Source organism: Ochotona curzoniae, unplaced genomic scaffold (genome assembly GCF_017591425.1).
Source record: "Ochotona curzoniae isolate NIBS_2020 unplaced genomic scaffold, NIBS_Ocur_1.0 scaffold_4953, whole genome shotgun sequence".
NCBI classification, from domain to species: Eukaryota; Metazoa; Chordata; class Mammalia; order Lagomorpha; family Ochotonidae; genus Ochotona; species Ochotona curzoniae.
This window is the reverse complement of record NW_024467127.1, coordinates 1,144,223-1,161,863: the sequence shown is the minus strand read 5'-3', so window position 1 is coordinate 1,161,863 and position 17,641 is coordinate 1,144,223. Positions and strand designations below refer to the sequence as shown.

Sequence of the window (17,641 nt, the reverse complement as noted above, 5' to 3'; positions counted from 1 at the left end):
AAACATTTTTCATGGATAACCTCTTTTTTTTCTAAAATGCTGGTTTGGATAATAAACACAAAACTCCTTAGATTCACTTTAGCAAACCGTACCCACTTGTCTCTACTTTGCTTTGTTCTCGTAACCCTGTATTCTGAATCTTACCTTTATCAGCACACTTGTTTCTTGTTTTCCAATAGGGCTATACTGTATTGCGTGCCTCTGTGTGTATGATAATATCTAATTATTCATTTCCGCTGGACGTTGGAGATGACTTTTATTTTGACATGTACAAATATGTTCATAATGAATCATGAGTGCAATATTTCCCCCCTTTTTCCCTGAGTTACATCACTAGATACTATATCTGGATAAAAGTATAGATACATATGTAATTATGCTAGAAATCACTGAGCTCATCATCTAAAGCTGCTTTCAAAGCTACTGCCCTTTCACCCACATACATAATTATGTGTGGATTGTCCCTAGAATATATTTAATAATGCAGGGACTGTCAATCTATTGGGTTTGTCTAATTTAGTTTGTAAAAATGGCATACTGGTCTAATTGTTTATCATGAGCGAGATTGGACACCTTTTCATTTGAACTGGATTTATTTTTATTTTATACAACTGTCCATTTGTATTTTTCACTGTATGTTTCTATAGACTTTATCCTCTTTTTAATACTTTTTGTATATGTTTACTTTGTTCATTTGAAAGGGAGAGAGGCAGAGAATGTGAGAGTGAGATGTTGCTTTTACTGGCTCACTTCTCAATGTCTGTAATGTCTAGGACTGACCAGAATCAAACCAGGAACCTAGAATTTCCTTTGGGTCTCCCACCTGATTCACACAGCCCCAAGTACCTGTGCCATCACCTGTTGCTTTATCAGGCACATTAACAAGCAGCTGTATCAGAAATGGCGCAGCTGTCACTTTAGTTTGCATTGTTCTTTTGAAATCCCAATTGTGTCTGTGAATTAATATTTTCTATTTTTCATTAATTTGTGCTGTAAGCACATGTATTCATAATTTCTTTATTGTTTCTGAATACTGAATCATTGCTAACAATGTCTGGCCATTCCCAGCTGACAAAGACATCAAATATTGCTTCCCTTTAATCTACATGTGTCACTTTTTTAGTATTTAGGCCTTTGATTGATGTGTAATTGCTTTCAAGTGTATAGTATGGAGAGAGACAAGGATACGTGGCTTCTCGGTCTTTCCAGTAGCACTCAAACAAGTTTTATGCATTTTTTTCCCCTCTGACACGAGTGGTTCCCTATGTCTTGCGTCCACCTTTGAGCTGCAGCTTTCTGTTCCAGTTATTGTTGACTTTATCAGGTAGCTGGCCGACATAACAGAGCAAGCAGCACTGTTTCCGATGTTTCTTTTCATCTCTGGGCTGTTTACTTTCTTTTGCAAATGAGCTTTACACTCAGCTTGTGTAGAAACTGAACAGAAATTTGACTGAAAATGTGAGGAGCTTTTTATAAAGATTGTACTAAATGCATATGGAGGGAACATTTTCATGAGGGTGGCCAGGATTATTTGTGTTCTTAGTCCTATGTTGCCGTTTTCTCATGTAGATTTTTGAACATTTCTTTTTGTTTTTTTTTTTATTGCTAGGAAGCATTTTCTTTATAAGGTTTTGTTTTTTGTACTCTTTATATATATCTTGAGTTTCACAAATAAGGCAGAATACCTGCCATTTGTCTTTCTGGATATGGTTTATTTTACCTATAAAGCATATACTTCGTATCTTCTTTCTTACTCTCTTCCTGCTTCTTTACTCCTTCATGTTCCCTTCGCTCCCTTTGCCTTCCCTCCTTTCTCTTCTCCCCTGCCCCTCCCCTCCTCTGGCCTTCCATTCCCTCCCTTGTCTTTCTATGTGGATAAAGGACCTGGGATTTGTTTGTATAGTTTTCTCAGAGTCTAACAGAGTCGTTGAAAAATAAATAGAATCTTTTCAATTACGTACAAAGTGTTTGTTACGCGCAATGTGTCAGGTAGACATTGTGGGAAGGATAGTTCCATAAATAAAAGCATGTATGTTTTACCTTTTCTCCTGGGACAGTCCTAGACAAAAGTCAAGATGTGTGTTTTTCTTCACTTTCTTCTAAGACCCATTACAAGACCAAACTTTTTTTTTTTTTCTTTATGGCTTTGTGAATGGCCAACCTGAGAAGCACCTCACCTCCTACCACTTAATCTCCATAAAGACCATGATGAAGTTCTGTGATAATGCTGAGATGATCCTAAGAGGTTTCCAACCACACCTGGCCCAGAATGAGGGACACTGCGGGTAACTCATCACATGGAAGCAGCAGGTGTGCCTGTCCAACCAGCATCCCTTGCAAAAGACAGGGAGCCATGTGGGCGGGTGACAGGTGCATCTCAGACCCTGCGTTGATCTCACAAGCCTCAAGGTGATTTGTGTGCTCTGTACCTTTACTTCCAAAATCTCACCGAAAAATATCCTCTCTGAAACTTGCTAACCTGAATTTCCATAGGCAATATTTTGTGAAATTGTTTGGGTTTGCCTTATGGCTGTACAACTCAACTCTACCATAATGCTATGAGCATGCCTTGAAAAGATTAGATAGATAGCTGTACCTTTCAGATGACAGCTCTCACTGTTGCAGACTGTCTCTGCAAGACTCGCTCTCTTTGGATTCTCCTCATTCTGCTTTTAAACTAAATTAAGTTACATAATTTTGAGAACACATACAGGAATCTAGAACAGTATACTCATTCCTCATACCTCATTTACTCCCATCCAATAGTTCTCAATATTCGGGTATTTTTATCTACTGTTTTTTTTTTTTTTTGATAGGGGATTTTCTTTTTTTTCCCCACAAAGAAAATTTATTTTTTAAGAAAAATGATTTATTTTTATTTGAAAGTCAACTTTTAGAGAGAAGGAGAGACAGAGCGAGAGAGATCTTTTTATCTGCTGGTTCACTCCCCAAGTGGATGTTTCAGCCAGAGCTGAGATAATCTGAAGCCAGGAGACAGAAGAGCCTTCCATAAACAAATTACCCACATATAATCTCACAAAAATACAATGTAAGTGATGAATATTTCTGTAACAAGATATTGAGTTTTCTGTATTTTCCTATGCTTACTATTTTGATACACTTAAATATCAACTTATTTTGTAACTTGCACTAAGGGACTATGCTATTCTGATAACATGGGGACAAACAGTGGGAGGGGAAAATGGAGAGGAAGAGCTGAGCACTAAGAGACGAGTCCCTCTGCCTCTAAAACGGTTTCATGGGAAATGATTTTTAAAATGGAGTTTTAAAATAGAGTCACCCCTTCATTATAATGATAAACTAAATCTTTAAAATTAAAGATCATCTGCTAAAACATTGCAGTTTTTTATCATGAGATAGTGGTGTGTGTGTGTGTGTGACTCTGGACACAGTCATGGTCCACTCACAGATATTGGGGTGTGTGTGTGTGTGTGTGTGTGTGTGACTCTGGACATGGTCATGGTCCACTCACAGATATTGGTGTGTGTGTGTGTGTGTGTGTGTGAGACACTGGACACGGTCATGGTCCACTCAGATACTGGGGTGTGTGTGTGTGTGTGTGTGTGTGTGTGTGTGTGTGTGTGACTTTGGACACAGTCATGGTCCACTCACAGATATTGGCAGATATTGGTGTGTGTGTGTGTGACACTGGACATGGTCATAGTCCACTCACAGATATTGGTGTGCGTGTGTGTGTGTGACTCTGGACACAGTCACGGTCCACTCACAGTGCCTCATTAGCATTTCTCCAGCATTCTCATCCTCTTATTTTTGTATGTGGACAAAGCCGAGTCCCTCCCTCTGCATGTAACTGATGGCATCCTTGCGGTGTAATTAAGCATATTTCTTATTCCTTGCCTTTACATTGGATTTGAAGTCTCAGTATTCGACAAAGTACAGCTTGAGTTTATGGATTTGTACAAAAACCATGATAACATATTGTGTAGTATTCAGGACTATGCTCTGTCTCAGGCTTCCCCTGTGTCTACATGTACACTTCTTGGATAAGGGGAAACTGCAAAATTTGCTTTTTCAATTTCTAGCTTCAGTTGTTTAACTTTTTTCACTGACTATGATGCTAGGTTTAAGTACAATTCATATAAGACAAGATTGTATTTGTACTCTTAGTGCCATGCAGGAGATGAGTTTACTCTCCACCCACTTTCGAATGTAAATAATCGATTTAGGTAGATACACAGATAATAGAAAAAGATGGGGTATCAGATATCAGGTGGATTATACATTTAAGAATTTCAGTTTTTTTATGTCCCAAATTGGTCTATCAGATCAACTTCTTTGCCATTTTGACATGCTAACAATTTTTGACAGCTTTCTTACTTCTTCTGGAAAAAGCATAATGTTCCACCTCACCCTGTGTGCTTCTTGCTCTGAACATGGTTTCCTAAAATCCTTATTCTTTTTAAGTGGATAATTATACTCAGAAGCCATTACATGTACTGTTGGCTACTTCTAGCATTTTAAATGGCCAAATGTGAAAATCTCTTTAAAAAATAGAAAACTGAATAACGAATTTGAACTGGATTAACTAATTCAAATTACGGATTTTTATATGTTTTGGATTTATGCCTTATTCTATATTTTTAAAAATCAGGTTGTGTTCACAGTAGCATAATTGTGTTTTTTTTTTGTTGTTGTTGTTGTTTTTAGTTTTCCTTGTTTAGTGTGATAGTTTCCTGGTTAAATAGCAGTATTATTTTACAGTGAACTTATTCAATATTTTAAAATATTTTTGTCATTCTTGTTTTTGTGTTTTCGGTAAAACATATCATACCACGCTCTTCTAGTCAAAGTGTTGCTTTTTTGTTTTTGTCTTAACAGATGCAGTTTTATTTGTCTGCTGAAACTTTTTTCTTTTTCCATTTATTATTATTATTATTACATAATTATCATTTTATGATACAGTTCTCACAGAACCTGGGATTTCCCCTACCCATTCCCTTAACTCCTCCCACCCCCTACCATCTAAATTCTCCCACATCATTACAACAGCTTGGCTCCCTATAAACAGTCATAAGTCCATCATTACAGGAATGGACAATGGCCAAGAGCCTAGTATCCTGTTGTCAAGACACATACAACAGTTTCACTGGGAGTCCATCTTGATCCAGATGTACAGATGTACACTGCACCGTATCCGCACATCTGGATATGTCTCCACTACTCGGTCACTAGAAATCCCCCCAAATGAAAAGCCTCAAAACAAAACCAACAACAGGGAGAAAAACAGGAAGTTACAATGCCATGAATTAAACAACATGCCACTGAATATGACAGTCTCCATTACACAGTTGCTACATATACCCTTAAATGAAAAGCCACAAAACAAAATGTGTCACTCAAGAAATGAAAATCAAAAAAACTTTCTTGAAGAGAATTATGCTATTATATGATCAATAAGTCAGTGAAGAATTTAATAAGAACAAAACATGTTTTGAAGAAATGAAACTAAAAACACCAAAATCCTTGAGAAACAGTTTCTGCTGATCTTTGTTGGTGAGATATAACTCCTGTAGGCAACAAATAGATTTTGTTTTCAGTCTACTAATTTATGGCATTTGATGGATAAGTTTAATCCATTTACATTCAGGGTTAATATAAACAGGTGGTAATTTGATCCTGTCATTTAGCAATGTGTTCATTGATTTAGTCTTTTGTTGTTACTTTACTGGGATTTCTTCATATTTGCTTTTGGTTTTGATGGGTGCTATTCTGTTTCTCTATCAAGAGAACATCTTTAAGAAACATTTGTAGGGTAGGTTTGGAGGAGGTATTCTTTCACCTTTCTTTTTATTGTGAAAGAATTTTATTTTACTTTCAAAGACAAAGGAAAGCTTTGTCAGGTACATTATTCTGGACCATCAATTTTTTTCCTTTTAGAATCTGGAATATGTTGATTCATTCTCTTCTGGCCTGTAGAGTTTCCTGTGAGAGATTGGCTGTGAATTTAATTGTCATTCTTCTGTGTGTCAATTGATTTTTTTCATGAACACATTTAAGGATCTTTTCCTTATGTTTGTTTGAAGAGAGCTTGATTATCATGTGTGGTGGTTAAGAGCGTTTTTCGTCAAACCTGTTGGCCAAAAATCGCATGGAGAAACATTAGCCAGGGTGAAGCAGAGAGGGCACATTCCAGGAAATGAGAGAGGACAGACTGACAGTAGAGGAGCACCCAGAGATTGATGGAAATAGGAAAGCTACAGAGACCACAGTGTGGTGTTGTAGTGATGAGATACTCCAGTCACATTTGGCCAGTGGCGATCTGATTTCCACCAGTGTCCAGAATTCCACCAGCAAACAAATGTATTTAACAAAATAATAAAAGAGAATCTCACTTTTAGAAAGAATTAGGAAAAAAAACATCCAAGAGGGGCACAGAACTCCTAACAGTGTTGACGAAAAGCGATCTTCACCATGACACATGATAATCAAGCTCTCCTCAAAAGTGCTTTAACATAAAAGCTTTTTAAATGAGTTCATAATAATACTAAAAGTATCAACATTATATGTATTTGATTAATTAAAGGGAAATCATTAAACATGTATTTTCTTTTCTACACAACCTTATAGATTAGGAAAATCCAATAATTGATGAGAAGTGTTTCATTTTTATCAAGTGTTTCCAGTCATCCACCAGGAGTGAATGGTAGAATTATATTTACCACTTAGGAGGTGATTTGTTTTTGAGCAGGGTACTTAGGGTTTATTAGCTCATTTACAAATCCATGAGTACAAATGCTTCTTGTCAGGTTTCTCCTTGAGATACTGCCCAGCCACTGAGCCAAAATTCACAGAACATGTGTAATATGAACCACAGTTACTTATAATAGGATGACTTCAGTGTCTCAATGGCTATGTGAAATATCTGTTATGTTCATGTCACATCACAGTTAGACCCTACTCCATGAAGTCCAATCAGGGCACAGCTCATCCACATTCTAGAACTCCTGCTTTGTTTGGATTCTCATCATCACTTAGTTGGTTTAGGTTGCCATGGTGATTTGCATTGGTCAATGGCACTTCAAAGGTGCTTACCCTCTGGCTGCTCTGGGAGTTGTTACTGTATAACCTGACCTCCTAGATGGTGTTCAGGACCATGAGTGGAAGGGCTGAAGCAATCAGTTTGCACCTGCCAGCCCTGTTGGCCCGGGAACTGACAACAGATCCATGGACAACGTTAAAAGTCTTATCAGCCTGGCCAGGAACCGCCCAACTGCAAACAGCCTGACATGCCAAGCCCCAGAAGTATGAAATAGTGAATATTTTGAGCCTAATTTGCAGGGACTGTACGTGTGCGTATGCATGTTTAATAATGGGTATGTGGAACACAGAATAAAACATTACCCCTGATTAATCAAATACTTGTCATTGTTGACATTGTGCTAGCAGGTATAGTTTCTTTCTTTGCATGTTTGTGGTGTGAATTTCAAAGTTTTTTTGTGACATAAATTTAATAGGACAACATTGAATTTCCTATTTCAATCTGTTTTCATTTCTTTTCATGAGTATAAAGTTGTTTTTATACTTATTTTTAAGTTATTTAAATTTATTCATGACTCTGAGGTTAAAAATATGAAATAAAAGATGAAAAATAAGAAGTCATATAGACAAGCTATTTATAACAATCAATACTGAAAGAGTGGAGTAAGAATATTTTGCTAGAAAAGATAGGCACTTTCTGTAGATATTTCATAACAAATCATGAAATTCATGAGAAAAAAATCAGACAAATCAAGCAACGGAGCTGTCATAAAAATGAAAGAGATAACATGGTATAAAATATGTTCTGATAATATTTTCCATCAATCATTTTCATTCTTATATGCCTCACATGGGATATCTCTGAATCCTTACCACAACCCAGTGAGGTAGACCCTTTCTAGACTGATTACCAGATGAGAAAATCGATGGTGTGAGAGTTTGTAGCTGTCTATTGTAATCATTCCATACACAGTTTTTCAGCTGAGAACAATTGCATGGTTTCTTTACATGGGAGCAACTAAGTGCAGCTTAGCTGGTGAGGGACTACCCGCAAGAATTCAATTTACCTGTGTAACACAGACCCAGGTATGTCATCAGGTTTGTGCAAAACTAAGTATGTTTGATAATACACTCAGCAGGTAGGGTTCAGGCTGTGACACGCCCAGATACCTCCTGCTTCTGAAAGTAGGTGCGGATTCAAGAGAAAATCCCATAGTACAAACATAATCTTGACATAACTCTTACTTATAAAAAGTCAGATGCTATGAAGAACTTCAGTGGATTGAATTATTTCAGGCACCCTTGATGACAAAATACAATTTCATGTTTTGGGATGGAGCGTTAGTTACAGGGACACTAGTTGGCCAAGGTGAGTAGACTGCACTATATGTTTAGAGCTGTTGGGAGCTAACCAAGTGTTTTAAGCCTGCAAAGGTGGTCTGATTGGAAGTACACCTGTTGTTCCAAGTACAGCATTCTCTCTGTGTCCTCAAATGACATTGTTTTTCTCAGACATGAAGGAGCAGATACCTGTTTTATACCCTTTTATCAAAATTTTCCTCTTTGTCCTACCTATAGCTAGCTTAAAGCCCGGGATATCAGGCACACAGAGACCTCAGTGGCTTTCAGCCAGGCCATAAGGTTTTTGGTGATCAAATTGAAATGACTCATCTGTGCTTCTGTGTTCTGCAGGCAGCCATAACGTTGACATGTATTAGGGATTGCTAAGCCAAAATTGGCTGCATTGGAATGTGCACCTGTTTTAAGTTAGCTACTATATTGAGCTCTGGGTGTGTAGTTTTTTCCCTGTGTTACTGAGGCAATACAACCAAGCAAATGAGTTGTGATTTATTCATTTGAATGCCAGAATGATACACAGAGAGTTAGAGACAGAAAAAAAAAATTGTTTAGTGATTACTACTCAGAGGGCCTGAACATCCAGGATTTGGCCAGACAAAGGCAGGAGACTGGAATCCTATTTGAGTGACAGGAACTCAAATACTTGAACCACCATCTGTTGCTTCTCAGGAGCGTGAACAGGAAGCCTAGTTCAGAAACCATATAGTAAGGATTTAAAAGGGGCATCCAAAGCATCAGCTTAGCTTGTTGTACAACACCAACCCCAAAACACATTTTTACATGTTTGCTTACCAAATATCTGTTGAAGTTTTTATGTGAATGTCACATTATGATAAATATTGAGCTACATTATTCATAACTTTGTTGATAACTGTAGATCAGTATACCATGTGATATGGAAAAATACATATAATTATGCAAAGATAAGGGCCCTAGTAGGAGTAAGAAGAGACTTGAAAGTGATACAACCTGTGAACTGAATGTAGAAGAATGACTGAAGGAAGGGCAGCGGTAAATGTGCCTCTGTTAGACATCGGGATGCTGGTCTGTGTAGTCCTGGGGAGAAACGCAAGCCTGCAGATGGGAAAGAAATACACATAGTAAGTACGGAGAAGCAGGAGTTACTGACTCCCGCAGTGAATAAGCAGAGCCAAGCAAAGTCTCCTCCCCCTGCCTTTGTGTCTTTTCAGCCATCTATGAGCAGTCCTGCGAGGTGTACAGGCATCAAGGGAACACAGCCGGTTTCTTCTACATCGACTCAGATGGCAGCGGGCCCCTGGCACCTCTCCGAGTGTACTGCAATATCACTGGTAAGGGTCCAAATTCCCTCTCACGCTTAGCCTAGCCTTATGGCATGAAGCAAAGGGGACTCTCCTGGAAGAGGACATCTATTTAGCTAAAACATTCAAGGACAAATTTAGCAATTATCAGCTAGGGTTGCTCATGAACAAGAGAAAGAAGAAAGCACATCCTTGAGCGGAATAATAACTTATTGAACTAATATTTGGTTTTCAACCTTTTCCTGTAAGACTTGTTACAGATATTTTTCTCTTAAAATTGATAAAAATTAAATTAATAATAATAATATTAATGATAATAAAAATACAGATGACTAAAAATTAGAAACCCTCTCTTTGGGAACCAGAAACCTTGACTCATGATTTGTACTGAGGATTGTGTGTGATGAGCTGTAACTGCTCCAACAGTGAAATTGGATCTTAGTTATCCTCAAAATATAACTAACACATTAGTTATTCCAGAATGTAGACTTCCCAGAACTATGAATTCAGTGGAAAAAAGTACATTTACTGGACTTTCTGACTTGGTTTGATGCAAATTTCTCTGATTTCCTATCTCCAAAAATTGGAAGAATATGTATGAAAGCCATAAATTCCTGAGCATCCAGGGTCTTGCAAGATGTGGGTTGGAGTGTGCAATTTCTGTCTCTTTTAATCATGCCAGTAAATATATGTGGCAGATTTTTCATGTATTTTATTTAGAAGGAAGAAAATATGTTACATGTCTTTATTGCTGAAGGTAGTCCAGCTTGTGGCTCTGCATGGATACTGAGACAGCAAGTTGACCCCCACCTTTCCCCCCAATAACAGCCTATAGACCCAGACAATATGCATATATTTTACCTTACAGTGTTTTCTAATTGTTATTTTTTTGCTACAAAAGTAGTCAGTGCTAATTGTAGCAGATTGGATGTAAAAAAATATAAAATAGTGAGCAAAGGACAATGCTCCCATTTATTCATAATGTATTTTTTAACTTTTAATGAAAGATTTATTTATTTTGATTGGAAAGTCAGATTTATAGAGACAAGGAAAGACAGAGAGAAAGATCTTCCATCTGCTAGTTTACTCCCCAAGTGGACTCAACAGCTGGAGCTGAGCCGATCTGAAGTCAGGGGCCAGGATCTCCGTCCAGGTCTGCAGTGTAGGTCCAAGGACCTTAGGCTTTGGGTCATCCTGTACTGCTCTCCTAGGCCACAAGCAGTGAGCTGCATGGGATGCGGTACAATTGGAGCAAGGACAAGTGCCCATGTGGGTTCCTGGCTGACGCAAGGCAATGACTTTAGCCACTAGACCATTGTACCAGGCACCATTGATAGTCTTGAGGATACTTTTGTTAGTATGTTAGAATTTTCTAGGTACACTTGTTATAAACATACGTGTTTTTGTGCACATTCACATATACAAGTTAATCAAGAGTTTTGGTCCTAGAGTACAAGTGTACCCCTTCTTCTATATCATTGAGATGCAATCCGAAATTAAATACATGGCTTAAATCAGCTTACGTTTTTAAGCTGTCAAATGGAATGCAAGTCAAAAACCCACAGCGGTAGAGTTGATTCACAGGCAAACACTCTCGGTTCATTTCCATGGAACCATCTGCCTCTCATTGCCTGAGGCATCTTTCAGAGTGTGTGTTCATTCCACCTAGTGTCTGAAACAGTTGAGGATGAGTAAGAGTGGCTGAAGGCTGCTTCCTCCTCCATGCTCTCCAGTAGCAAGCAGACCTCTCGTTTGTGTCTTGCCTTAGGGTCTTCACATGTGTGGCTGGGCATTTCTTTGGAATGCGACATCTTTGGTCATGCAGTTGCAAGATATGCATGTTTTTGTATTTGTTTCCACTAAATCTTCCTTCTAGTCTTAATTAAACTTCTCTGGTGTTGAATTGAAAGTTTTCTAGTATAGAAATGTAGTAACAAGACATGCATATAATCTGCTTGGAATTTTTCAACCCATATTCTACTTATTTTTTGAAATGACTTGTTATTCATTTGTGTTATAGTCAAAGACTCAAAGGCTTTATTAAAAAAACTCAATAAATAAAATATGAAACAATCATAGTCAAGCAAGACCCATGAACAATATTCAAATGACAGATATTTAACTTTTAAAATGGGCACAAGTTCTTTAATATTATATCAATATGTATATATATCATATATTGTTATCTAATTATAATTCATATATTATTTAAATGTAATACGCAATCATATAAAATACAATTACATACTGTTAATACTATATTAATATGTATATGAACAAATGCATTTAGATGTATCATACATTATATATTATTTCTGTAGTATACATTATAATATATATTTGTGTTATTTATATATGAAATATACTACATACAAATATAATGAAATTGTAGTATATTATTTGTTTCGCATTGTTTGACATATTCAAAACAGCGTTTTGACCAAACATTGATATTTGCAGTGAAATCTGGTATACAAGGTCTCTCTCTCCCCTTCATTTTAGCTCCCTTGTATAAGGGAGAACATGGCCTCTCTTTTCAGTATTTGGCGTATTTAACTCATCCTGATGTTTTCCAACTAAATACTTGGCATCCTTAAACATAAGTGACTAGTCACATGATGAAAAGAGAGCGAAAGTTATCCGGGGAGGGAGCAGAGAGCAATGAAGACAGAGGGAGAAGAGAAGCAGTGGGAGTGTGTCCTGTGTTATAGTAGATTAAGCTGTGGGAACTTGGTGTCCTATATCTGAGGGTACGTAGTGGTGCTGGCTGCTTCACTTTCCATTTGGCTCTATGCTACTGTGACAGAAAACAAAACTGAATAACGCCCAGGTGCTAGAGCTTGCTCTCCCTGTGTGAGTGCCTGGCTGCTGTGGCAATTTGTGGATACGCACTCTCTTTTTCTCTTTTTTTGTCTCTTTCTGACATTCTGCCTTTCAAAGCAATGGATTAATATTTTGAAGAGCGGAAGTAGAGGTGGAGAAGGAAGGTTGCTGCGTACACAGCTTTAGTTGGTGAGAACTCAAAGCTCCTCTCTTAAAGCACTTTTCACAAACATCCCTGGGGGAATCGCAGAGGGTGACAGTAGTGCAGGAGGTGAGGAGCAGGGGTTTCCTTTACGTTCCTTCCTAAGGTCAGCTGCGCCCATGACCCAGTTCCACATCTCTAAAATCAGCTTCTGAAAAAGGAATGTTCTTCACATTGTGCTCATTTAGGATTCATTGAGAGTTCCATGCGGACATTTGCCTTAAGTAGCATCCAGGACACTCACAGGTGCACATCATGAGGCTGAACAGGGAAGGGTTCTGTTGTGGAAAGTACTGACTCCGCATCCCCAGACCCCTCAGCACAATGTGTGCTGGGGAACGCCAGCACAGCTTTCCATCAGAGAGGTGGTACCTTAGCTGTTCCTGGAGTCATGCCTGTGCAAAGCACCTGTGAACCTCACCCACCCTGGGATGTCAGCAAAAAGCAGGCAGATCTTGTACAGGTAAGAACCTCAAATGCTCATATGCGTTTGTTATAAATAGGAGCTTCCCTGAGAAGGGAATGATGGCCGTATTGTTAGAGCAATTAAGCTTATTGAGAAACAAGACTGAAGCCACACGATCATAACCATTTGATTATGTGCCATAACCAGACAGAGAATTTTAATCCATGGTTCACTCCCAATTTGTTTTTTTTTTCTTTTTATTATTATACATTCTATAGGCCTTGAGACTCCTCTTATCCCCTCTCCACCTCACTAAGTTCCCCTATATCCTTACTATACTATAGTTCTTCATAAACAGTCATACGTCCATCATTGAGGGCATGGACAATGGCAGAGAGTCCAGCATTATATGGCTGAAATATAATAAACAGTTACATTGAAAAATCCATCTTTGTCTGGAAGTAGAGATGTATACTGCATTGTATCCTCATCTCTGGCTATGGTAGTCACCATTACACAGTTTACTGTATATCCCCTTAAATGAAAAGCCACAAAACAAAATCAACAACAGGAAAAAAACATGCAAATTTACAATGCCATGAAGTTACATAATGTGCTGCTACATAGGATAGTCTCTATTACACAGTTACTATACATCCCCTTAAATCAAAAGCCATAAAAAACTTACTAACAGGAAGGAAAAAAGGAAATTAACAAAACCATGAAGTTAAATAACATGCTACTGAATGACTAATGTGTTGCTAAAGAAATGAAAAAATGAAATCAAGAACGTTCCTGAAGAAAATGATACTACTGTATGATCTATAGGCCATCAAAGAATTTAATCAGGAGAAAGTGTTTTGAAGACATGAAACTACAAGAAAATCAAAATCCACGAGAAACAGTTTCATCTGATATTTATTGGTGAAATGTGTCTGCTGTAGGTGAAAAATAGATGGGTTTTGTTTTTTAATCCAGTCTAGAAATTATTAGTTTGATTGATGAGTTTATTATTTTATTATTATTTTTTTTTCATTGGAAAGGAGGATATACAGAGAGGAGAGACAGAGAGGAAGATCTTCCATCTGATGATTCACTCCCCAAGTGAGCGCAACGGCCGATACTATGCCGATCCGAAGCCAGGAGCCTCTTCCGGGTCTCCCACGCGGGCACAGGGTCCCAAAGCTTTGGGCCGTCCTCGACTGCCTTCCCGGGCCACAGGCAGGGAGCTGGAAGGGAAGCAGGGCTGCCGGGAGAGGACCTTAACCACTTGCGCCACCGCGCCGGGCCCTGATTGATGAGTTTAAACCATGTCCATTCAGAGTTAATATGTATGGGTCTTAAGTTGGTACTGTCATTTTAGGAATGGGTTGTTCATTGATTTAGTCTTCTGTTGTTATTTTACTGGGATGTTCTTCCCATTTGCCTTTGGTTTTGGTGGGTATTATTCCTCTTCTCTCTCAAGAGAACATCTTTAAGTGCCTTGTAGGACAGGTTTGGAACAGGCATATTTTTTTTAACTTTTCTTGACTGTGGAAGAATTTTATTTCTTTTTTTTTTCTTTTTTTTTTTATTGTTGCTTACATTATATTATGTAGTACAGTTTTATAGGCGCTGGGGATCCCCCCCACCCCTCCCATACCCCTCCCCCCATGGTGGATTCCTCCACCTTGTTGCATAACCATAGTTCAAGTTCAGTTGAGATTCATTGCTTGCAAACACATGCCTAGCATAAAGTTCAGCGTCTTATTGTCCAGATAAGTTCAGTGGCCTCTTGGGGAGACCTTCTATGGTCTGAAGAAAGGTCTAACAGAGTAAAGATCCAGTCAGTTAAAAGCCCCAACAAGGCCTCAGTATCATTATACAACATTATGGAATTAATTGACATAGTATTGGGTAAACAATATGTTAAAAATAATGCAAGTTCCATTCTTCGAAACATCTGGGTTGAGACAGTATCAATGACAGGTTCAAAAAATAACAAACCACCAAACAAAAAATTACAGGTTAAATCAAGGCAAACATGTGGTATCTAATCTTTTGGGATTCGCTCATTTCCCTTAGCATTATAGTTTCCAGTTGTGCCCATTTAGCCACAAAGAACTGCATTTTGTTTTTTTTAATAGCTGAGTAGTATTCCATGGAGTAGATGAACCAAAGCTTTCTTATCCAATCTGCTGATGGGCATTTCGGTTGCTTCCATGTTTTCGCAATTACTGATTGTGCTGCAATGAACATAGGGATGCATGTTGGTTTGTCGTAAAACAGGTGTTTTGGATATATTCCTAGGAGTGCTATTGCTGGGTCATATGGTATGCAGATTTTGAGTTGTTTGAGTGTTCTCCAGACTGATTTCCATAAAGGCTGTACCAATTTGCAGCTCCACCAGCAGTGGAGTAGGGTTCCCTTTTCCCCGCATCCTCGCCAGCAAGCGTCGTTGGTGTTCTTGTTTATGTGGGCCAATCTTACTGGTGTTAGGTGGTACCTCATCGATGTTTTAATTTGGATTTCCCTTATTGCTAGGGAGCTGGAACATTTTTTCATATGTTTGTTTGCCATTTGGACTTGTTCCTTTGTGAAATGTTTGCCCATTTCCCGTGCCCATTTCTTGAGTGGTTTGTTTGTTTTGGTTTTTTGGTTGTTTTGAAGTTCTTTGTATATCCTGGAAATTAGCCCCCTATCGCCTATATCGTGTGCAAAGATCTTCTCCCACTCTGTGGGTTGCTTTTTTACTTTGTTGATTGTTTCCCTTGCTGTACAGAAGCTTCTTAGTTTGATGAGGTCCCATTTGTTTATTCTGTTCTCAACTGCTATTGCTTTTGGTGTCCTTCTTAGAAAGTCGGTACCTACTCCTAGGTCTTGCAGGGTATTTCCTACATTTTCTTGCAAGAGTTTGAAGGTTTCTGGATGTAGGTTTAGGTCTTTTATCCATGTAGATTGGATCTTAGTGTATGGTGAGAGATGTGGGTCTATCTTTTTGTTTCTACAGGTTATCAGCCAGTTGTCCCAACAACATTTACTAAAGAGTCCTTCCCACTTGCTTAAGCTGTCATTGGTCTTTTTGTCAAAGATTAATTGGCTGTATCTGTGTGGATTCCCTTTTGGTGCTTCTATTCTATTCCATTGATCTTCCTTTCTGTCTTTGTGCCAGTACCAGGCTGTTTTGATTACCACTGCTCTATAGTATGTCCAGAGGTCCGGGATTGTGATTCCCCCTGCTAATTTCTTATTTTTCAGGATGGTTCTAGCTATTCGTGGTTTTTTGTGTTTCCAGATGAACTGTTGAATCATTGTATCCAGTTCCGTGAAGAATGTTTTGGGCAATTTGATTGGAATTGCGTTGAAAATGTATATTGCTTGTGGTAGTATAGACATTTTAATGATATTGATTTTGCCTATCCAGGAGCACGGGATGTTATTCCATCTTTTGAGGTTTTGTTCAATTTCCTTTTTAAATAGTTTGTAGTTTTCTTCGAATAGGTCTCCTACACTTTTGGTTAGATTTATTCCCAAATACTTCATACTTCTCTCTGCTATTTTGAATGGTATCCTGTTGGTTAGATCTTCTTCCATCTTGGTGTTATTTGCGTACACTATGGCTGTTGATTTTCGTTCGTTAATTTTGTACCCCGCCACTCTGCCAAACTCTCGTATAAGTTCTAGCAGTTTCTGTATTGAGTCTCCTGGTTTTTCTATGTATAGGATTATGTCATCTGCATATAGTGAAAGCTTGACTTCTTCGTTTCCTATACGTATGCCTTTGATTTCTTTTTCTTGTCTTATGGCCTCTGCAAGTACCTCTAGGACTATGTTGAATAGCAGTGGTGATAGTGGGCACCCTTGTCTTGTTCCAGATCTCAGTGGGAAGGGTTCTAGCTTTTCTCCATTCAGTATGATACTGGCGTTGGCTTTTTCATAAATTGCTTTAATTATGTTGTGGATTTTCCCATCTATGCCTACTTTGGCTAGAGTTTTTAGCATGAAGAGGTGTTGGATTTTGTCGAAAGCTTTTTCTGCATCTATTGAAACTATTATGTGGTTCTTGTTTTGCAGTTTTTGGATATGGTTTATAACATTTATGGATTTCCGAATGTTGAACCATCCCTGCATTCCAGGGATGAATCCTACTTGATCCGGATGAATGATCTGTCTGATGATTTTTTGAATTCTATTGGCTAGGATTTTGTTGAGAATTTTAGCATCAGTGTTCATCAGAGAAATAGGTCTGTAGTTTTCCTTCTCTGATGGTTCTCTATCCAGTTTTGGGATTAAGGTGATGTTGGCTTCATAGAATGAGTTTGGGAGGGTTGCTTCCTCCTCTATTGTTTTGAAGAGCTTGTAGAGGATTGGGGTTAGTTCTGTTCGGAATGTTTTGTAGAATTCTGTAGTGAAGCCGTCTGGGCCTGGGCTTTTTTTCGTTGGGAGATCCTTGATGACTGTTTCAATCTCTACCTCGGTTATGGGTTTATTTAATTCTGCAGTTGCCTCCGGACTGAGTTTTGGTAAATGGTGGGAGTCCAAGAACTTTTCTATTTCTTGGTGGTCCTCAAA

The 17,641-nt window shown here is 38.3% G+C and overlaps 1 protein-coding gene and 1 long non-coding RNA gene across 3 annotated transcripts in view; one reads left to right on the top strand and one right to left on the bottom strand.

The window, feature by feature from the left end:
- LOC121150345 (contactin-associated protein-like 5) overlaps positions 1–17,641 on the top strand; it is a 544,128-nt gene that overhangs the window by 349,499 nt on the left and 176,988 nt on the right. For both annotated transcript variants that reach the window (XM_040971192.1, XM_040971191.1), the window contains exon 12: positions 9,570–9,689. In XM_040971192.1, the coding sequence (XP_040827126.1) occupies positions 9,570–9,689 (120 nt within the window). The remainder of the gene's footprint in view (positions 1–9,569; positions 9,690–17,641) is intronic.
- LOC121150346 lies at positions 1,793–13,491 on the bottom strand. Its single transcript, XR_005882954.1, has 3 exons — positions 13,404–13,491; positions 8,688–8,691; positions 1,793–1,806 (listed from the first exon to the last, which is right to left on the bottom strand). It is a non-coding gene; the product is annotated as an uncharacterized LOC121150346 (long non-coding RNA).